This window comes from Rattus norvegicus, chromosome 10 (assembly GCF_036323735.1).
Source record: "Rattus norvegicus strain BN/NHsdMcwi chromosome 10, GRCr8, whole genome shotgun sequence".
NCBI classification, from domain to species: Eukaryota; Metazoa; Chordata; class Mammalia; order Rodentia; family Muridae; genus Rattus; species Rattus norvegicus.
Genome location: NC_086028.1, coordinates 34,978,682 through 34,998,527, shown reverse-complemented (window position 1 = coordinate 34,998,527; position 19,846 = coordinate 34,978,682). Strand labels below are relative to the sequence as shown.

Genomic DNA, 19,846 nt, shown 5'->3' with positions numbered 1-19,846 from the left:
TGCACTTCTGCTCCTGCTAAACAGCCAGGGGTACCCATGGCTGAGTCCTGCTCTGGCCATGTGTGTCTGCTTCTCAAATCAAAGGACAACTTGGTATGGCTCAGGCCTGAGGACACACAATTGACACTAAGCCTAAGACTTCTGGCCAATTACCATGTACCATGGAAAGTCTAGCAATTCCCCTGCCTACTATGTGCAGCCAAGTGTCCTGAACTCCCATGTTTTCTGGGCCACACATCCGATTTGGGAAGAAAACTGAAGCAGTGGTAGGGCCACACAAAAGCACTGCACACAGTGTGCTTTTTCTTTCTTTCAGGGATTTATTAAGGCATTGAGCACAGTGTGGTTTTTAGCCAACTAAAATGAGGGCAAGGGAAGAGAGGAGGACCTGAGGGATGTGCTTTTAAAGTTAATGATGCAGAGGAATGGAGACCTCATAAGTTAGGAGTGCGGTGCTCCTACCCATGCAACAGACATTCTCCTGCTTCCTCAGTCCTAAGACTTAGATTCAGGCTGAAGAACTTCAGAGGGTGTCTAGAAGGTTGCATCCTTTGGAGCCCAAGCACATGGCAAAATGACAACTGGTGGCCAGGCCACATGGCTGTAGGTCTTTCCATAGATAGAGCAACTGATGTAGTGTGTGCACAGCACAGAGTGCAGGAGCAAGAAGCAGGCAGGGGCAGACCCAAAAGGCTCTAATGCTATGGGTACAGGAGGCAGGTCCTCCAGGTAACCAAGTGCAGGGAGGAAGAGGTTGCCCTGGCCTAGGGAATCCCTGTAAGGCAACTGGGTCTGCATTGACCTGACATTTGCTTCTGTGACACCCTGCTTCAAGAACAGGTGTATCTGTGAGGAGAACACAGCAAGGGATAAAGGAAGGAGACAGAGACCAACTTCCATTTCACAGCTCAGCCCAAGACCCCAGGGGGCTCATGGTCACTGGAGGTGCTGAACTGCCTTTCGACTTTCTTCTGGTCTTTGATCTTGAGTCCAATGTCTACCCTCTTCTCAAAGAAGTTCACTAGCACAGACTCTGTCAGGATGGAGGCCAGGATCTGCTCGAAGGAAATGCACCAATCCATGTCCACGGTGCCTCCCATCCGTGAGGTGGCAGTGGGGCTGCAGGCTTCTCCTCCCACCAGCACTGTGTCTTCTGTGAGGTCCTCGCACGGCAGGGACCCCGTGCTGACTACTGAGTAGGAGGACATGGACATGTCATCTTTGGTTTCATCATCAGACAAAAGCAGGGAAGGAGAGCCCTGCCCCTCGCCGCTGCCTCCCTCCACTATCACGTGACTGTCCTGCAATGCTTTCCCAAGATGCATGTCGCCACTGGCTTTGGCCTGCGGATCCCCTGCAGCTGGTGGCTGGCATTCCCGTGCTGGGTCCTGATGGAGTTTGGATATGGGTGGCTCATCCTCTTCTGTGGCACTGTTGTGATCCCCACTGTGGGCACCATCCCTGGGCTTCTTGGTGGTCAGGGCCGAAAACTTCTTCCCCACCTCACCAATGCGGAGGAGAAGGCTGGCCACAGTGGCGATGGCATGGTACAAGTCCTGTTCCAAAGGGTCTTCGCTAAACATGTTGTAAAGTGTTTTACACAGCTCAATGAATTGCTCCTTAGGGAAAAAGCAAGAAAAAAAAAAACAAAACAAAAAAACCACGGAGGTGGTTAGAGGTATGCTCTCCTATAGCCAATGGAAGATACAGGCCATTCTAAGTGGTGTTGGGATTTTGATGCCACAAACCTGTGCCATATCATTTCCATGCTAGGAAACTGAGGTTTTGGAAGGGGACTATAAGTCCAATGTCACACAGTCCTTTGAAAGTCTTTCTTGCTGGCTGCTCTATTTATCTATCTACCTTCCCACCCACCTACCCACCCATTCATCTACCTACATATCTATTTCTGGAGACAGGATGCCATTATGTATGCCTGGCTGGCCTGGAACTCCCTATGTGGACCAGGCTGACTTCTGAACCTACGGAAATCCACCTGCCGTTCCCTTCCAGGTGTTGGGAATAAAGATGGGGCCCTCACACCTACTACCTTTGGCTTTTTATAAGAGCAAGAAAAAGAGTGTGAGTGCATGTGTGTGTGCACATGCACGTGTGTGTGTTTGTGTGCGTGTGTGTACATGAGAGATAGACAAAGTGTGTGTACAAGGCACACACACATGTGGAGGTCAAAGGATAACTTTTGGAAGTCAATGACTGCCTTAGCAATTTGTTTTTGGGTGGTCTCTTGCTTTTTTTGACTAGCTAGTCCATGATGTTCTAGGTACTGGGAATGCTGTCATTTTTTGTCTTATTTAGTTATGGTTTTTGAGAAAGGGTCTCTCACATATCCCTGGCTGTTTTAACACTAGGTAGACTGGGCTGGCCTGGAACTCACAGAGATCCGCCCTTCCTCTGTCTCCTGAGTGCTTGGATTAAAGGTGTGTGTAGAGTCAGGTGTTTGAATGCTTGGCCCACAAGAAGTCATACTATTAGGAAGTGTGGCCTTGTTGGGAGAAGAGTATCACTGAGAGGGTTGGTCTCTATGCTCAACTTCTGCCCAGTGTGAAATTTCAGAGTCCTCTTCTGCATCCTTCAGATCAAGATGTAGAACTCTTGGCTCCCCCAGCACCATCTCTGCCTCGATACTCCTGTGATCCCCACTATAATGATGTATTGAACCTCTGAAACTGTAGGCCAGTTCCAATTAAATGTTTCCCTTTATAAGAGATGCCTGGGTCATGGTGTCTCTTCATAGCAATGAAACCCTGAGAACAACATACAGGTTCCAGCGTTCGTGCTCGAGTCACCTGGCTTGTACTGCAAGTACCTTTACCCTTAGCCATCTCCCCGCCCAGTTTTTTAAATAACAGTAACAGAAGTAACTTTGCCTGTTCCCCTGGGGCTCCAGAGGGTGATGTTAAGATAAGCACATGCTGGGTCAGTTGGGTGTAGGTTTGGGGAGCCCAAGATAAAGTCCTGTTCCCTGGGCCCACTCTTAATGCCTATGTGGAAAAGTACTTGGGATCCAGGGCCTTCTCTGGGCACAGCTAGGGTAAGGCACCATTTGAGAGTTGGTTGGGTGTTTGTGAGAACATGGTGGCTGCGTGGGGCCCAGGAGGAGCTGGAGTGCTGCGAATGTACTCTTCTCAAAGGTTGTGAGTATCTCTGGCTACTGGAGATTAACCTTCCCCAGTGCTTCTGTGCTTTATGGATGCTGACTCAAGCCAAGCAGGTAGTTACCTGGAAGCACCGTCCTGTCTACGTTCTGGAATCATCACTAATGGTCATTCAAGACTAAGAGGCTCTGGAGAGGGGGAAGAAAATTCCCACCCAAAGAAAGCTGCTGGAGCGTGAGTAGCACGAAGCTATCTAGACCCAGACATGGGCCGGATCCTATAGCAGCATGTGCACGGATCCTGATCGGGTCTACCTGGTTCATCTTGGGAAGGTCCTTGATGGTTTCCTTCTGAGCCTCTTTCTCCTTAGCCCATATTCGAAGGTAGTGTCGGTAGTCAGGGGGGCTGGTCTCCTTCTCCTCTGCAAGATGAAAGAAAGATTAATCTCCACCTGACAAACGAGAGAAAGTGGGCTGTGGCTGATGGCAGGGTGGCTGAGGTTACTTGGGTACTTTTACAAAATGGTCTGGCATTTAGGGAGTGGTTAGAATCATCCCCAAAGTCTCATCGGTTTCTCCATGTTAGTGGAAGTAGGCTGGGCCTACGCTGATGAAAAGCCCAAACCTGTCTTCTCCGAGACTGGAGAGAGGCTGCTGTGAGGATGGAGCCCTGGTTGCACACTCTGCGGGCAGCAGACTAGCCAGGCTATGCACTGAGGTGCCAACCCCTGTCAGAGCACACATGTGCTGTTCCAGTGACTGGGACAGTAACGAGCAAGGGCACGAGGTCGCACTGGCTGGGACGGCCAATAGGAATGGCTCATACCTCTCCTTTCCTGGATGTCCTCACTTCCTCTTCCTTCCTGCTGCTCCTGCAGTCCTGCTTCCACACACCAGAGAAAAGCAGAGAACATTCTTTTGACTCCAAATCATGAGTCCTTACAGGCCACACCTGTGTTTCTGCAGAACCTGCCCCTAAGCCCCATGCTGCCCTCCTGCTTGGCTGGTCCCAGCTCTATAACACTGTGGCAAGGGAGAACTGGTCATGTCTTCACTTGGCTACAATTAACTCAGTGGTAGATCCATGGTGAACAAGTTGTAGGCCCTGGGCTCCATCCCCAGCACCACACACGAAGGGGTACTTTCTCATTTTCAAAAGAAAACAAGACTCAACGCTGCTTCCCCCTGAAGATGACACACATTGTGGAGCAAACATGACAATCAATGAGTCCTGCTGCACAGAAAGGTCAGACTTAAGGGAGTGATCCCTCCTTTCTGAGGCTCACTCTGGCAGAGGGAGTTTTCGTATAGGACCCTGTGTTCGGCCTCCCATGTTTTGTTTGCTCTCTACATTAATTGATGAGTTCTTTGTGTGTGAGTATACATGCCACAGTACACACATGGAAGTCAGAGGATGACTGTGGGAACGGGGTCTTTCTTTCCACCATGGTCCTAGGGACTGGTTGGCAGCAAGTACCCTTTCCTGCTGAGTCCTCTGCTGACCTCTTAGCCCATTCCTTCAGAAAGCACTACTGCTGAAGTTGGCACACCGTGCTGTGCGTGTGTGACTGTGAACCTGAACCTCTCCAAAAGCCAGTGGTTCTGAGGCAGTGCGGCTGCTGGGCACCTCCAGCGATGACATCAGGCAGACCCAGCTCTGGACGGTCCTCATGAAGGACAGGCATCTCCAGTTCAGGTTCTAGTGTGGAACAGGAACCCTGTTCAAAGCCTCAGGGCTCTGTGGGCCCGAGGACAGGTCTGTGTCTACAGACAGTGGTGACTTGGTACCCTGTTTATTGTCCCTTCGGTGTCACTTTCTGATGTGTCACCCACCTGGGAGAATGATTTGTTGTTTCTTGTTGGTGGTGATTGGTGGGTTTCTTTTTCTTTATTACTTGGGACAGAACTATCTAACCTAGACAAGAGTTCTACCACCAAGTGACATCCCCAGGGCTTACTGTTAAAGTTAATTAAATCGATTAATTCTTTTGTTGTTATTGTTTTGTCTTTTGAGACAGTATCTCAGTATGTAGTTCTAGCTGGCCTGGAACTCTCTGTAGACCAGGCTGGTCTTCAACTCACAAGACCCACCTGCCTCTGCCTCCTTAATGCTTGGACTAAAGGTGTGAGGTTTTACACACTGGCTTAAGATTCATTGTGTGTGTGCATACGGGTGCACAGGCCATGAAGTGTGGAGGCCACAAGGTAATTGTGAGGGTTGGCTCTCCTTCTGCCATGCGGATACTGGAGATCAAATTCTGGCCATGAGGTGTGACAGTGTCTGCCTTTACCCACAGAGCCTTCTTTCCAGACAATTAAAAAAAAAAAAAAACCACCTTGTAGCTAGGCTGACCTTGAGCTCAAGTCTCTCTTGGCACCTTGGCCTCCAGAGTATTGGGATTAGGGCATGCATGCACCACTATCCCCCTGGTTCCATTCCCAGCACCGCAGGACGGAACCCAGGATCTCACATGCAAACCAAGTGCTCAGACCCCGAGCTGCTCTCCCAGCTCTTACGGTCAGTTGTTTTGCATTACGCATGACCAGCTCAACTGCCAAGTCCCAGGCCTGGGAGGGCCCTTCTCCTGTCAGACAGTCCCCATGAGCTTTACATGCAGCCGAGGCTGAGTCCTGACAGGCACTCTGTGATAAAGATGTTTCCCAAGGGGTCATCTTCCACTCCTCCACTCCTTCATCCCGTACCTATCTCACAGTCACAAGGACAGCATTGTGCACTCCTTCCCTACAAACCTGAGAGTGCAGCATGTGGGTGCAGAGATGATGCCCTGGGCTTGCTCCTTGTCCAGTGCGCTATGCACGCATTCTCATCATTAACCACCTACTTCCCCCACCAGAAGCAGCTTGGTCCTTGGTTGCTCTCAGAATTTATCCCCACAGGATGAAGTGCCAAGGAGTCCCTGAGGTATGAAAGCTTCTAGGCTTCAGAGTAAAGGAAGATGAAGCCCAGAGGCAAAAGGGTCACCCCTGCCCTCCAGGGACTGACCTTGAGCCTCCCAAGGCAGGAAAAGATCCAGATCTGAGGCCAGAGGAGATGCTGGAAGGGACAGCAGAGGATGTGTAGAGGGCAGAGGGAGAAGCCCACGTCCAGGGAGACAGAGATGCAAGAGAAACAACAGTTGAGAACGTCTACAGGGGCCAACTTGGCCCAGGAAGTGTTGTAGGGCCCTCCCAGGGAGCACCCCAGGGTGGCATGCTCCGGGAGCCCACAGTGGGACTGCTGGCTTCTTACATAGGCCCCATGGAAAGACAGAACTGCAGAGCCATGGCTGGCGGTGCCGGGTGTCTTAGTTGTGGCTCACCTTCTGAGGAGCTATCCTCTGGGAAATAATGGGCGGCCTCCAGGGCTGACTCCGCTTCCTCTGGGATCAGAGCTGTGTTCCGAGAGATGCAAGAGTTGAGGACAGGGGAAGATTTTGATTTCTAGTCAAAGAAGAAAAGGCCACCCTCCCCTGATCATGTCCCACCAGGCTGAACACATTTCACTGTAACACCTGACAATTCTAGTAGAGTTGGTAACTGTTCTGGGAATGTAGCACATGTGCTGGCTAGGAAAATAATCCATGCCCAGGGGCCTGGCGAACTCAGCTATCCTCCCACACACAGTGGATAACACAGCTCAGCAGATCCCTTTGGGACATTTTACATACCTATGGGAGAGTGCACACACACACACACACATACACACACACACACACACACACACACACATTTGATTCACTTTACTTTATAGCATGGCAACTGTGTTACATCACTATCCCAGCCTGTCCCATACACTACATTTGTTGGTAGTGACTGACTGCGACCTGAGGTTTCAGATCCCCAGGGCTGTGTGTCCATGAGACCTTACTGTTCCTGCTGTATGGCAGGGATGTGGTAGGGCTTGGGGAGCAGGGAAGGATTAACCAGGCAAGGCACAGACAGGTGGTAGGACCTGAGCAGCCTAGTACCTGGATGAAACAGGCTGAGTAGCTTAGGTGGGCACAGACCCAGTTCTCTGATGCAGCCCAGGCCTGGTGGCTCTCACCAGCGGCAAGCTAGCCTCACTTGAGAGCTGTGCACCAAGAGCCCCCTCAGCTCTGCCAGGAGAACCATCCCTGGGGAGCTCTGATTAATGAACTGGGCACTACGGCACACAGTGAGATACAAAGGGATGGCAGTGAGTGGTGATCACAGCCTTACAACCCTAAACTCACTCTGGGTCAATCCTGAAGGCAGATGCTGTGTGCGAATTGCTCAGGGGGAGGCCCTAGACAAGATAACTGGGAACCTAGGGTGTTTCCACCAGAGGAAGCAAGGTGCCCTGGCCATCCCTGTCATCTTTCTGGATCTGGTTCCTTCTAAGGGGAAGCTCCTTCTTAGGTGCTGTCCTGAACTCTGGCCACAGATGTAGGATGCCGGAGCCATGCGTGGGCCAGCTTCATTAAGCCTCTCTACTTGGCTCACACCAGCTGCCCATGGGAAACATCCCATCCTGACAATACCTCCATCACCGAGAGGAAGGAAGTGGGGCCCCTGAGGACGTGACAAGACCCGCAGGTGGGAGGGGGCCTAGGCAGTGTCCCAGGCTGTCTCGGGACAAACAGGAACTTTTGGGTAACAATCACTTTAAGAACAGAGAGTTTAGGACCCAGTGTCACACCGGCACCTTCATCATAGCCTCCTGCCCTGATGCGGATTCTAGATCATGTTGCCCTGCTTGATGGGCTGAGGAGCTCAACTGGAATCTTGCCTCACGCCCTTTCCCCATCCTGGGACTGTGCTCAGACCACCAGGGTGGTCCTCAGTTCCAGACCCTCACCCACACTGGGCCCTCCCTTCCACTTAACTCGCTCTCTTGGCCACAACCATCCAATGGTGTGTTGGTAGTTCAGTAGTACTTCTCCAGCTCTGGACAACAGTGACCAGAGATGCTCACAACAGAAAGTCTAAAGTCACTCACCTGGGGGCAGGTGCAGCTTGTAGAGCGCTTTGAGCTTCTCTGTGAGGTCTCCATGGTACATCCCACCTGTGGAGCAAGGCCAAGGAGGGGACATGCTTGGCAAGAAGGCTCCAGGGACACACTGTGGGCCATGTCCCCATACCCTTCCTGTGGGTTCTAATGGAGACTCCACACTCTGGGGAGGCTTGGCTGTCCCTAGCCAGGTCTCTAGGAGAGATCAAATGAGCCCTGGGTTGCCTGCCTCCCTAAGACTCTATGGAAAAGCTTAGCCTTCTTTGGGGCCAGAGCCCCGAACTGATGGAGAGGGACGGACAGTAGAAGAAACTGCTGAGGTCTGTCATAGGCAAGGGCTCAAAGCCGCCCTCTGCTGGCCTCAGGAGGGACAGCTGCACTGGCTGGTGCTTGAAAGATGGGTGAGACACTCACTCATCCCTGTCACAAACTCCTTGAAGTTGATCAGTGAGTCCTTGTTTTGGTCCAGGAGGCGGAACATGCGGCCTGCCAAGACAGGCGTGTGAGAGCCACAGGCCCAAGGCGTCAGGCTGGCAAAGAGCTCCCGAAACTGGCTGGCATCGATCCGGTACTGCTCCAGGTAGGGCAGGCTGGGGTCTCGGTGGATGGCTGCTGAGCGGTTACCACCCCAGTACTGGCTTGCCAGATGCTTGGCCTGCAGGGGACACCAGCTGGTGAGATGGCCTTTGGGGCCCTGGCTCCTAGGATTACCAGGGTGCCTTCTCTCATCTGTCCATATATTTAGGGTAGTGAGCTCTGGTCAGACACCTCAGCTCTCATAGGACCCTCATCCTCTGCACAGCAGAGAAGCCGAACAGGCCTCATGGACTTGACTGTTCTGACAGTGTGGCCAACCGAACCTGGGCAACCGAACCTGGGCAACCGAACCCAAGGTAGCTGGTCAAGACCACAGGAGCCGGCAATGTAGACTGACAGTCTCAGTACTCAAGAAATTGAGGCAGGAAGATCATTGGACCCCCAGAGTTTCGTGGGAAGCAAGCCCAGGCAGTGCAGAGAAAACCCAGCACAAAACAAACAAACAAAATACCCAGCTACTCACTTGCTCACTCAGTCAACCAATCAACCCCACACCACCGACCCCAAACCAAACACAGGGAGTATGAACTTTGTCTTTGACTCCCCCCAGCCCCCACTCCAGGTACCCTTCCTCCTCCTTTTGCTGCACCTGAGATCTGTGTGCGGGCTCACCTTTGGCACATGGGTTACAAGGCTGTGGGTCATCCACCACCACTGGTTTATTGCAGCCCAAACCACCCCTACAGCACCTAGGCTGAGTCATCCCAAAGCTTGATCTATGTCTTTTGCTAAAACTACTTAGAAAGAAAATTCTGTTTCCATCAGGGTCCCTGAGAGCTTGACGAGGAGCTGCTCAGGACAGCCCTACAGGAAAAGCAGCCCGGAGGTTAACAGGGATGGAGGAGTGTCACGGCCAGTTTTAGTACCTTGACTCAGCCACACCGGAAGCTACATAACTTTTCAGTTAAACGAGAAGGTGCGCTCCCTCCCACTTCTGTGTGACTTGAGGTGACTTTTGTTGTTTTTGTCTTTTTCCTGCTACTTAGGAGTGCTCTATTGGGGTTCAATCAGCAAACTGCTTGCCTTGCAAACATGAAAATCTAACTTTGGTCCCCAGAACTAACATGAAAAGGCTGGGTGTGTGGAGCTGGCCACAGAGCCCAGGGAATAAAGGTGCTTTTGGCCAAATGGAATGTCATGAGAACACACAGTAAAAGGAGAGAACCTACTCTCACAAGTTGTCCTCTGATCTCTATACATGCACCACGGCACATGATCACACATGTGCATGTGCACACTAAATAAGTACATGTAACCATGAGATAAAAAAAAAAAAGGCTGCACCAAGCAGTGTGGCACAGACCTTTGATCCCAGCACTTGGGAGGCAGAGGCAGGCAGATCTCTGTGAGTTAGAGGCCAGCCTGTCTTCAGAGTGAGTTCCAGGACAGTCAAAGCTACACAAAGAAACCCTGTCTCCAAACGCAAAACAGCAACAACAACAGTAACAACAAGGGTGCGTGTGGTGGTGTGTGTGCCTTCAGAATCACAATGCTGTGAGGTAGAAGCAGGGGATGGGGGCTCACTGGCCAGCCAGCCTAGCTTCCTAGGTAAGCTCCTGGCCATTGAGACCCTATCCCGACAAGCAAGGTGGATGCTCCAGGAGTGACTCCTGAGGTGCTCATGTGCACAGGTCACTAACTGCCAAGAAAGATTAAATTCTGCCACACATGATTCATAGGAATTGCAACTGGGGACAAGGGATTTCCTGGCTAGGAGCTGCTGTTTGAGGACAGACTTAACAGACTAGGTGGGGACTCCACCCGCCCCTGCACTCACTGTCACCTTAAACACCATGTAAAGATCCTCCAGCTCTTCGATGGAGAAGCCAATGTCCCCTGGTATGGCCCGGACCTAGAAGCAAAGATGAAATGTTGGTAGCGGAGGGCTCCGAGTTTCTACCAAGTTGCTTCTTCCAGGAGACTTCTCCTGTAAACAGTGGCAAAGGGTAGCAAGGGTGTGGCTTGTCTTTTATTGTCATCAAGCACATGAGGGTGGGTCCACTCAGGAGAGGGTTACCTGTGTGCGTCCTTCACCACTAGCTGCCAGTCAGTGCCCACTCCCTGGAACTCTTCCTGGGGTGGGAGCTCAGAGGGCTCTTTCTCTCCTGAAGGACCCATTGAGGGACATGGGGTGATGGATGGCCTCTTAGCTCCAGCTACCTGGAAGGGGTCCTATAATTTGCCAGCCAGGACTTTCTACTTCAGTTAGCCAGAGTTGGTCATGTCTTTCCCTTGTGAGCAAAATGCCCTGTAACCCTGAAGGGAGGGTTGAGAATAGGGAGGCCAATGGCAGTGACCAAGAATGGGTTTAAACAGAGCATGGGATGGCAAAAGGTCCATCTCCTGAAAAGACAAAGACATGGGCCTCAGGCAGGGACATATGGTATGGGCTGGCTGGAGTGGCACTGTCTAGGACAGAAATGAAGCTTACAGCAAAACCAGGCCAGGAGGCCACTCAGGGAAGGGTGGGGCTGGAGAGAGTACTGGGAAAAGCCATCCACACAGGCTAGCCCTGCAGCCCCTGCTGTCAGAGGTTACAGTTGCGTTCACCAGTGACCATACCACGCTTCTCTTGGCTGTGTCTTCCAAGGACTGGATCACCTTCAGCCTCTGTTTAAACCGCATCTGTTCAATGTCGTCAGCCCTCAGGCTGCTGAACTTCTACAGGCCAAAGGAGAATCAGTAAGACCAAAGACAGAGGGCAAAGTCCCTGTGTTCATCCTGGCCAGGCTAACTCTAAAGGAAGCTGACCTCATAAGACACTTTCAGGAGGTCAAAGATGTCCACCTCTGCAGGAGGGTCATCTCCACTGGTCAGCAGAGCATGGAGGTGTGGGATAGGTGGAGAAATGCTCTGCTTGTTGACCACATTGTCCAGGTACCTGTAAAGATCAAGGGACAGCAGTATAGGCTCCACAAGTGCTGGGCCAGTGCTCAGGCTTGAGAGTCCGATAGGAAGGTAGTGGTGTGTCCACTGGGCCCTATTGGGCTGGGAGCTCCCATCAGGGTAGTAACAGAGAAAAGATCTTGCTGCCCAACCCCTGAGCACTAACTCTGAGGATGCCAGGCTGTCTTCTAGGGGCCTGTGGATTCCAGAGCCTACCTAGTTTAGGGACAATGTGCTTCTTCTCTGCTGGGTCACCAGGGTCTGGCCAAGAACCATGCAGTGAATGGTTTCTCTAGGGAACCTTGCTTTGGCTGGCTAGTTTGGGCCAACCAGGCCTTCCTATCTTCCTAGGCTCTCCAGGATGAGCCTAACACTCAAGGCAGAAGAAGCTTTCTGGTTCCACCCCGTCCAAGTGGACATCCCTGGTCAGATGCTTATCCCTAAGGAGACACTCAGTGTCTCTACTGCAGAACATATACATGAAACCCGGTCATAACCATGGTCACAACTGAGTGTCTTTAACATCAGGGGATCAAGAGTCATTTTAGCTAGGAGGGAGACCACAACCTCGCCAGTTCTGCAGGGTCCCACCAGCCCTGGGCTGGCTCAACAGGCAAGTGCAGTGTTCCAGGTTGGGCTATACGGAATTCAGGGTAAGTGTCAGGGTGAGGTAGGGAGTGAGCTGACAGCCAGGCTGGGGACTTGGGACGCTCCTTTGTGCAGAGGAAAACTATGAGGGGGGATTTATACATGCCTAGGGGAGGGGCAGGGTCAGCTCTGACCAGAGTGTCCTGTGGGGTATGGAAGAGACCAGAGTGGAGACCACCTGATCACCTAAAGCAGGCCCTGGGTTAGCAGGAAAGGTTTGCTGTGCATTGAGACAGCAGGGGTGCAGGGAGAACCTGGGTGGGATGAGTGTTCGAGAAGGCCAGGGTAAGTGTGAACTTGGTGACAGGTTCATCCAGCCATTCCACAAGCATGGGTGGGTCTGCTCTATCCGGGGGATGGGCACTGAGCAGTGCTGCTGAGCTTGGAGGAGATAACCAGGACAGCTTTGGGAAACAAGTGCTTCTCCACCTTGGGTAGAGGTCAGAGGCCTTGCTGTGCCGCTGTCTCCAGACATCAACATGGGTGTCGCCACTGGACGTCTGTCTGCTCTGGGTCAATTACCCATGACTACACAGCTGAGTGGCAGCCTGCAGTCCAGTGCACTCAGGCCCAATGGCCTTCTGTCTGTTCCCAGCTCTCATCACTGTAGCAGCATCTTAGATCCCACCAGGACAGTGTCTCCTGCTCCTGACTCATCTCTTGGCCTAGACTGTCCTTGGGGCATAGCGCAGGATGGTGACTGAGGGCTGGGGAGGGGAGGGGCTCTGCTGCCAGATTCCTGGAAGCAGAAGTAGCCCCCAGCATGGTCACCTGCCCAGCACGGTCATGGCCTCGCCCTCGTCACTGCAGTCCAGCAGCTGTTCCATGTTGGCGTCCAGCACAGCCAAGGCCACCTGCAGTATCACTTTGATGCCCTCGTAGAAAAAGCAGTCAACAATAACCACTGCGCTCTCAAAGGGCATGACGCTGAGGAAGAGGGTCAGGAACCAGGACAGCGAGATGCTGGAGATCACCCCCAGCTCCTGCATCTTCTCTGAGAGCCGGGGCAGGACGTCTCTTGTGAGCTCTTCAAAGATACCTTGGTCTACGAGGGCCCCTGAGGAGGGACAGGAGCCAAATATGAGCACTGCTCCAAGGGCCTGAGCAGAGCCCCGGCAGAATCCCCGGGCCTGGGGAACAGGGACACTATGTGGTTCCTGTCCAACATCAACCCTGCCATCTCTACTTATAGCGAGGGTCAGATATAGATATGTATATGCACATACAGAAAACAGAAAGAAACAAATTACTCTGTAATCGCTCTTTCCATAGTTTCCATACCACTGTGTGAAGAGGAATGCTTGCTCAATATACAGTGGTCCCTTGGCATCCGTGAGGATACACAGTTTCTCGGAACCTAGGCACGCACACTGCTGTACCCTGTAAGTTACTTTTGGATGACTCGTAATACCTACTATGGTGTAAAGCTATAAAGGGCTATACAGCTATTATGTGCTGTCTGGAGAAGAACTGGGGGACAAATCTGGGTGTGCTCAGTACAGATGGGGTTTCTCCTGTGCATTTCTATTCAGTGCTTGGCTGAATCCATGGACATAGAACCTGTGGCTACAGATGTCTGACTTTTGGGAAATGAAGACTTTACCCCCTAGAAACAACAGAAGTAAAAGCAGTGGCTTCCCTCCCCTCTCTCAGTGCTTTGAACATATATGAAGCTAAAGGACTCCATGAGTGGGAACCCTGGACACCAAACAGCAGAGGACAGCTGAGAGCTAAACAGATGTGCTGACACAGATCTGTGAGTCACTTCCTCTTAACGACATGGGCTGTAGTGGACAAGAGTGCCTGAGAGTAGATGCTAAACCACTGGGGCAGAGGGCAGCTCTAGTTCTGGCACTTGAAGTGTCTAAAGCAAAGAGACTTAGGAAACTTGGATGGAGATCTGGGCTCTAGGTGGACTTTTAAAACCGACTGAATGTGTGATGTCCTCTGACTCTCAGTCTGGTCGTCTTGGGAATCCTCACGAAGTCTAGGTGGGAGCTGGACCCTGGAGGCAGAGGGCTGGGAGTCTGTGCTTGCTTTTCTCATTTTTGGCATGATCCTTTTTCAGCCTCTAGTCTGTAAGCTGGGAGCCTGCGTGATGGCTGTGAGGTCTCAATGGGAACTACTTAGGGGAAGGTCAGCCATGCCCATGTGGATCTCCTGAGCAGGTTGAGGCTCAGGCAAGGGATCCCTTCGGACACTCACCCACTACTCTGGTATTGTAGTAGTCGGGCAGCATGCGCTCACACAGGGCCACCAGTAGCCAGAAGGCTTCTTCCTCACTGCCATAGAGCAGGAGCACCGAGGTCACGATGTTCATTGCCTGCCAGGAAGAGACAGTACAGTGTGTCTCAGTGTGTCTGTCACTCTGCTGGCCACAGAGCAAAATGGTCTGCCCCTCCAGAAAGGTCCAGCATCCAGCAACAAGAAACAGCCCCTGACCAGCCCTGGGAAATCTGCCAATAAGCCAATTTGCAAGAAATCAATGAGACAGAGACAGACAGCCAGCTCTGTCAAAGTGGGTCAGAAGGCATTCAGAAAACAGCGACAAGACATCGGCCAACACTTCCACTCAGTGGGCTGGTCAAGCTGCTGTGTGGGTGTGTAGACAGGGCCCTGCAGTGGGGGAGGGTATACATAAAATTAGCTGATAACAAAAAGACACATAGGAGAGGGCAAGTTATTTTAAAAATTATTTCAGGCCAATCTGCTGGCCAAGTTTCTCAATCAACTTGTAGAGTCATGCAGAACACTACTGGCCTTAGAACAACTAAGTTTTAGAAAACCAGTTTCCTTGAAATCCAGATACAAGTTAAGGTCAACAGAAAACCATTTGACTTGGCTAGGAAAACTCCCCTAGATTCAAGAACAAAAGCCATCAGAAATGGAAATCAAAATCTTAGTGAGACAGTCTACCACACCCATGTATATAAAACCAGCAAGTGTTAAAGAGGAACTGGACCCTCGGGACCTACAGAAGACAAGGCACATGGGGCAGCTGCTGTGGGAATGAGGAAGTGCCTTAGAAGATACACAGAGATCGCTCACGATCCAGCAGTCTGACCTCTGGTCTGAAGGCAGACTGAACAGGCATTCTTACACTGAGGCTCACAGCAGCCTTAGTGCAACAGTCCAGTGGTGCAAGTAACCCAAGTGTCCATCAAGACATGGAGAAAGACACACCATATAGCTACAGCAGAATGCTATCCAGCTTTAAAAATTCTAAAGAAAATTCTGATTCATGCTGCAATTATGATGGCTCTTGGGGACAGTAGGTGAAAAAGACAGATGCAAAGGGATAAATAATGGTCTCAAAGAAACCAGGGACGAGTCTCAGTACCTGTGGCTTTTCTCAGCACGTCTCACCCCGCCCACACACTAAACCTCTCCGGCCCAGGGGCTGGGCTTTATTTCCTTCCCTCCCCACCTCAGCCATTTGGCTACATGGTATCTCTCCATCCTCAGCTCCTCTCTTGGCTCCCTCTCTCCCCTTCCTTTCTCAGTCTTCCCCAGCTCTCTCTCCTCTCATGGCCAGGTTTATTCTGCTGGCTCAGTACAGTCTGGGCCCTTCCAGATGCCTCTGGCTGTGCTCTCCCTCACGTCTACAGTAAATACCCTCTTCCACAGTATGGGAACAGGTCTGTCTCCATTTTCATTCAGACAATTACACTTACGTGAGATACTCAGAACAATCAAATGCAGAGACAGACGGGGAACGGTATGGGGAGGTGAGAAGGTGGGATGGAGGAGCTGGTGTCTGTTTGCTAGTGCAGTCTTCGTGGAGAGATGGCTGCCTGACATATGCACTTAAGCCACTGAGCCACGCACTTAAGAGCAATAAAATGGTAAATTTTATATTATGATGCTTTACTATATGTATACAGAAAAAGGAACCTCTGCCCAGTCTCAGGCAAGGAACACACAGGTGACAACTCACTATACAGCATGGGGCTGAGGGGAACAGTCACCATTATCTCAATCTGTTTTAAAGATTCTGTGTATGGGTGTCTGTGTGTGGGCATGCCCGCAGAGGCCAAAGGCATCAGTTATAGGCTGTCGGATGTGGGTGCTGGGAGTTGGGCTCCGGGTTCTCTAGAAGAGCAGCACACAATTCACCTCAAGCCATCTCTACAGCCCCTTGAAAACCAAGCTGGCAGGCAGGCAAGCAAGCAAGTCAAGGTTTCATGTAGTTCAGGTTAGCCTCAAAATTTTCTGAGTCGCTTTGGTGACCTGATCCTCCTGCCTGGCCTTCCCCAGGTACTGAGAGTACAGGCACCAGGTCCTGGTTTTTGAGACAAGGCCTAGAAACCTTGAACTAGCAGCAGTCCTTTTGCCTCAGCCTCCTAAGTGTGAGGATTATCGGCACAGCCATCACTCATGGCTAAGTTACATCTTTTTGGGGGGTCAGGTTCTTCCTCCAGGGTATGGACAGGATCATGTGTGTGTTAGGCCATCACAGCACCTGCCCCAGGAGGCTATGGCAGGAGATGGATTCCTTGGGGCCCTGCTACATTTCATTACCTGGCAGTAGCCAATAGTCGGGTTTCGGAAGGCGTAGGCGGTCAGCACCCGCCGGAGTGCAGCGATCCCCAGCTCGTTCTGGAAGGCAGGGTGCTCAGGCATGGAGCGATGGAGGTCCCGCTCGATCTCTTCGGTGGCCAAGCTGTACTTCCCCATGGACTTCTCTACTAGCTCAGCGTAGTAGCCAGGATGGGTCACCATCTCATTCCAGGCCCCTGAGGAGACACGGGTGGCAGCTGTCTTTCTCTTCTTCCTCCTGGGACTTGGGCAACAGTGATAAGGCTAACTGGAGACACAAATACCCCACGGAGGAGAGAGGACTTTGTGATCAGTTACAAGGTGTGAGGCCGAGTTTCCCTGGTGACTCCTCTGAGAAATTCAAAAGGCCTGTTGTCTCTTGAAATGCTCCAAGTGGCCAAAGGTATGAATGCTGGCAGAGCGTGTTCTTGCCTTTGACAGTGCTGCCACCCACTGACAACACCTGTGCTAGCATCTGCTGCTCCGGGCCCTGTATAGCTGTCATCCTTACTCCCTGAGAGAGCTCCTCCTCTGGCTGACTTCAGGAGGCTGGCTCAGGGACCAGAGGAACTCACCAGAGGCAAGTTTTCTTTTGGTATTAGGGATAGAACCCAAGGCCTCACACACGTTCAGGACATGCTCACTCTGCATCTGACACAGACAACTTTGAGGGAGGGCCAAGCCAAGGCTGAGGGTAACAGGAGCACACTCACCCGAGAAGAGGAGCCAAAGCTCCCCTCGGAGGCTCTCGGGGATGCCTTTCAGGACCAGCTCCCGAGTTTTGGCTGTTCGGTACATGCACACGCCACGCCCGTACTCAAAGAAGTGGATGTTCCAGGACTCTTCCTTCATCTTCTCCTTGGCCTGAGAGAGGGAACATGGAGCGCCAAGCTGAAGAGTCTTGGTGCTGGGGCCTTGGTGGCAGGCCTTCCACCTCTCTGGGCCAGGCTAGTAGCCTGCTGTGGAAATTACCCACGGAGTGAGGCTGCAAGCTCAGGGCTCGGAGCCGTAATTATGAAGGATGTGAGGACTTCGCCTGGCCCATGCTCCTTAGCAGCAGAGGGCCTTCCATTAGAGTCCCAGGGCCCCTGATGAAAAGCAACCCCAACACAGGCCGGGCTGAGTGTCTGTCCCCAAGCCTCGGCCGCGCCCACCTGACACTGCCCAGTGCAGATCAACAGAGCAGGCACAAAGCCATGAGGGATGGTGCTGGCCACAAAGGCCCAGCCCAGAGGTGGCACCAGCCTTCTTCCTGAGGTCTCACCTCAGGCACAAGCTGAAGTGAGCGTGCTCAGGGCTTACCCCTTTGGCGCCGAGGTCCTCCATGGGTGAGTTCTTCTGGAAGACTTTGAGCAGGCCCTGGGAAGTAGTAGGAATCTCCTGTGTACTGAAACTCAGAGGGCTGCTTAGGGGAGAGGTTGGGCTGGTGGGTGGCTCTGATGCCTCCTGAGGAGTTGGGAGAGACTAGAAAATAGAACGAGAGGGGAAAGTGCCTAACGGAGCTGCCCAAGGGTCAGTGGGGCCAAGTACGAGGCTGCAGATGGGGCCCAGTCTGCATTTCCTCTCTGGCTGGCTGAAACCAAAGCCACCTATGTTAGCCAGTTAGTGCCTTTCGGAAGCAACTCTCCTCCTGGTGCTGCCCAGATCTTCTCAAATTCATGTCCTGGTGCAGTAAGCATGCAGGAGGTGCGGGCCACACCTTTTGTGTGTGCCAGTGCCAGAGCACTTGTGTGCAGGTCAGAGGACAACCTGTGGGAGTCGGTCCTCTCCTTCCACCATGTGGACTCCAAGGATTGAGCTCAGGTCACCAGGATTATTAGCAGTAGGCACGCTACCTGCTGAGCCATCCCACCAGCCCTGAGAGCCCTTTTAGAAACAGAAAATATACCCTTAAATTCTTACAAGGGATCCTGCTTTTGTTTGTTTGTTTTTTCAGTAAATAACCCTAGAATATAACAAAGCCCACGAGCATATGAGTTCTTTGGGTTTTAGCCTTTTAAACTATTTTTAAATTTAGTTTTTATTTAATGTACATACATGTATCTGTGGGTACCTGGAGCTGGAGTTACAAATGGTTGTGAGCTGCCTGATGTGTGCTGGGAACCACACTCAGATCCTCCAGAAGAGCTCTTAACTCCAGAATGTCTCTCCAGCCCTCTTCAGTTTTGCTTTTTGAGACAGGGTCTCCCCGGGTAGCCACATCTGTTCTGGAACTTGCTTCTATTTCAAGCTAGCCTTGAACATTAGGGATCCTCTTGCGTCTGCCTTCCTAGCTCTGGGATCACTAACCCACTGCCACATGTGTTTTGTCTAACCTGCTCATTATTCTAGTCTCCGTCCCTGGATGACAGCTGTGTCCAAAAGAAATGACATGTTGGATAAAGCAATGGCCAGGGTTCAGGAAAGGCAGTGCTTCATCATGACTCTAGGCCTGTTATTGAGGCACTGGGCCTGGTGAGGGTGGGCAGTGTCACTATCTCATCCCTTCCTTCCTTTTTAGTGATGCCAGAAATGGAAGCCAGAGCTGTGTACACACTAGATCCCTAGCCTTTGGTTTTCCAGACAGGGTCTTACCAGTTCTCTGAGCTGGCCTTGAACCTGTAACCCTCCTATCTCAGACTGTCAAGTGTTAGGATCGAAGAGACATGTCACTATAGTGGACTTAGTAATTCTTTATAGTAGCACCCCTGGTCTGTATACCAGGTGCCATGAGTCACCCTCCAGCATGCACCACAGGGTCCCCCTCAGGGGTAGCAGATGGCTTTGGCCCCATTGTTCCTAAGCGGGCCTCCTCACCTCTGGGGCTGGGTCTGGAACACTGGCCTTTGTTCCCCCAGCGATGCTGCCTGTCTGTTTGGACGGTGTTTTCTGGAGGAAGTCAGAGATCCTCTGAACCAGGAAGTCACGGTCTTTCAGGTTGGCAAACAAGAAGGTCATTTTACTCTTAGTGCTGATAGACAGAGGGCTGGGCAGGACACTGGAGCTGTCAGCTTTCTCAACAATGGTCACCTGAGGGGACAAAAGAACGCCGTGGGATATTTGTGATCTTAGGGTGTAGACAGAGCTGGGGTGGGCTCTCATGGGCACAG

General features: G+C 51.8%; 1 protein-coding gene across 7 annotated transcripts in view; it reads right to left on the bottom strand.

The window, feature by feature from the left end:
* Positions 1 to 300: 300 nt before the first annotated feature.
* Tbc1d9b (TBC1 domain family member 9B) overlaps positions 301 to 19,846 on the bottom strand; it is a 37,216-nt gene continuing 17,670 nt past the window's right edge. The window contains exons 7-22 of one of the 7 annotated variants that reach the window (NM_001394243.1): positions 19,554 to 19,766; positions 18,060 to 18,221; positions 17,471 to 17,621; positions 16,740 to 16,954; positions 14,424 to 14,541; positions 12,990 to 13,275; positions 11,436 to 11,565; positions 11,247 to 11,345; positions 10,468 to 10,536; positions 8,502 to 8,742; positions 8,076 to 8,141; positions 6,436 to 6,507; positions 6,120 to 6,170; positions 3,942 to 3,998; positions 3,431 to 3,537; positions 301 to 1,619 (exon numbers count right to left, since the gene is read on the bottom strand). In NM_001394243.1, the coding sequence (NP_001381172.1) occupies positions 909 to 1,619; positions 3,431 to 3,537; positions 3,942 to 3,998; positions 6,120 to 6,170; positions 6,436 to 6,507; positions 8,076 to 8,141; positions 8,502 to 8,742; positions 10,468 to 10,536; positions 11,247 to 11,345; positions 11,436 to 11,565; positions 12,990 to 13,275; positions 14,424 to 14,541; positions 16,740 to 16,954; positions 17,471 to 17,621; positions 18,060 to 18,221; positions 19,554 to 19,766 (2,748 nt within the window). In that variant the 3' untranslated portion in view covers positions 301 to 908. The remainder of the gene's footprint in view (positions 1,620 to 3,430; positions 3,538 to 3,941; positions 3,999 to 6,119; positions 6,171 to 6,435; positions 6,508 to 8,075; positions 8,142 to 8,501; positions 8,743 to 10,467; positions 10,537 to 11,246; positions 11,346 to 11,435; positions 11,566 to 12,989; positions 13,276 to 14,423; positions 14,542 to 16,739; positions 16,955 to 17,470; positions 17,622 to 18,059; positions 18,222 to 19,553; positions 19,767 to 19,846) is intronic. The other 6 variants (XM_008767690.4, XM_063269329.1, XM_063269328.1 and 3 more) reach the window with 6 other exon arrangements.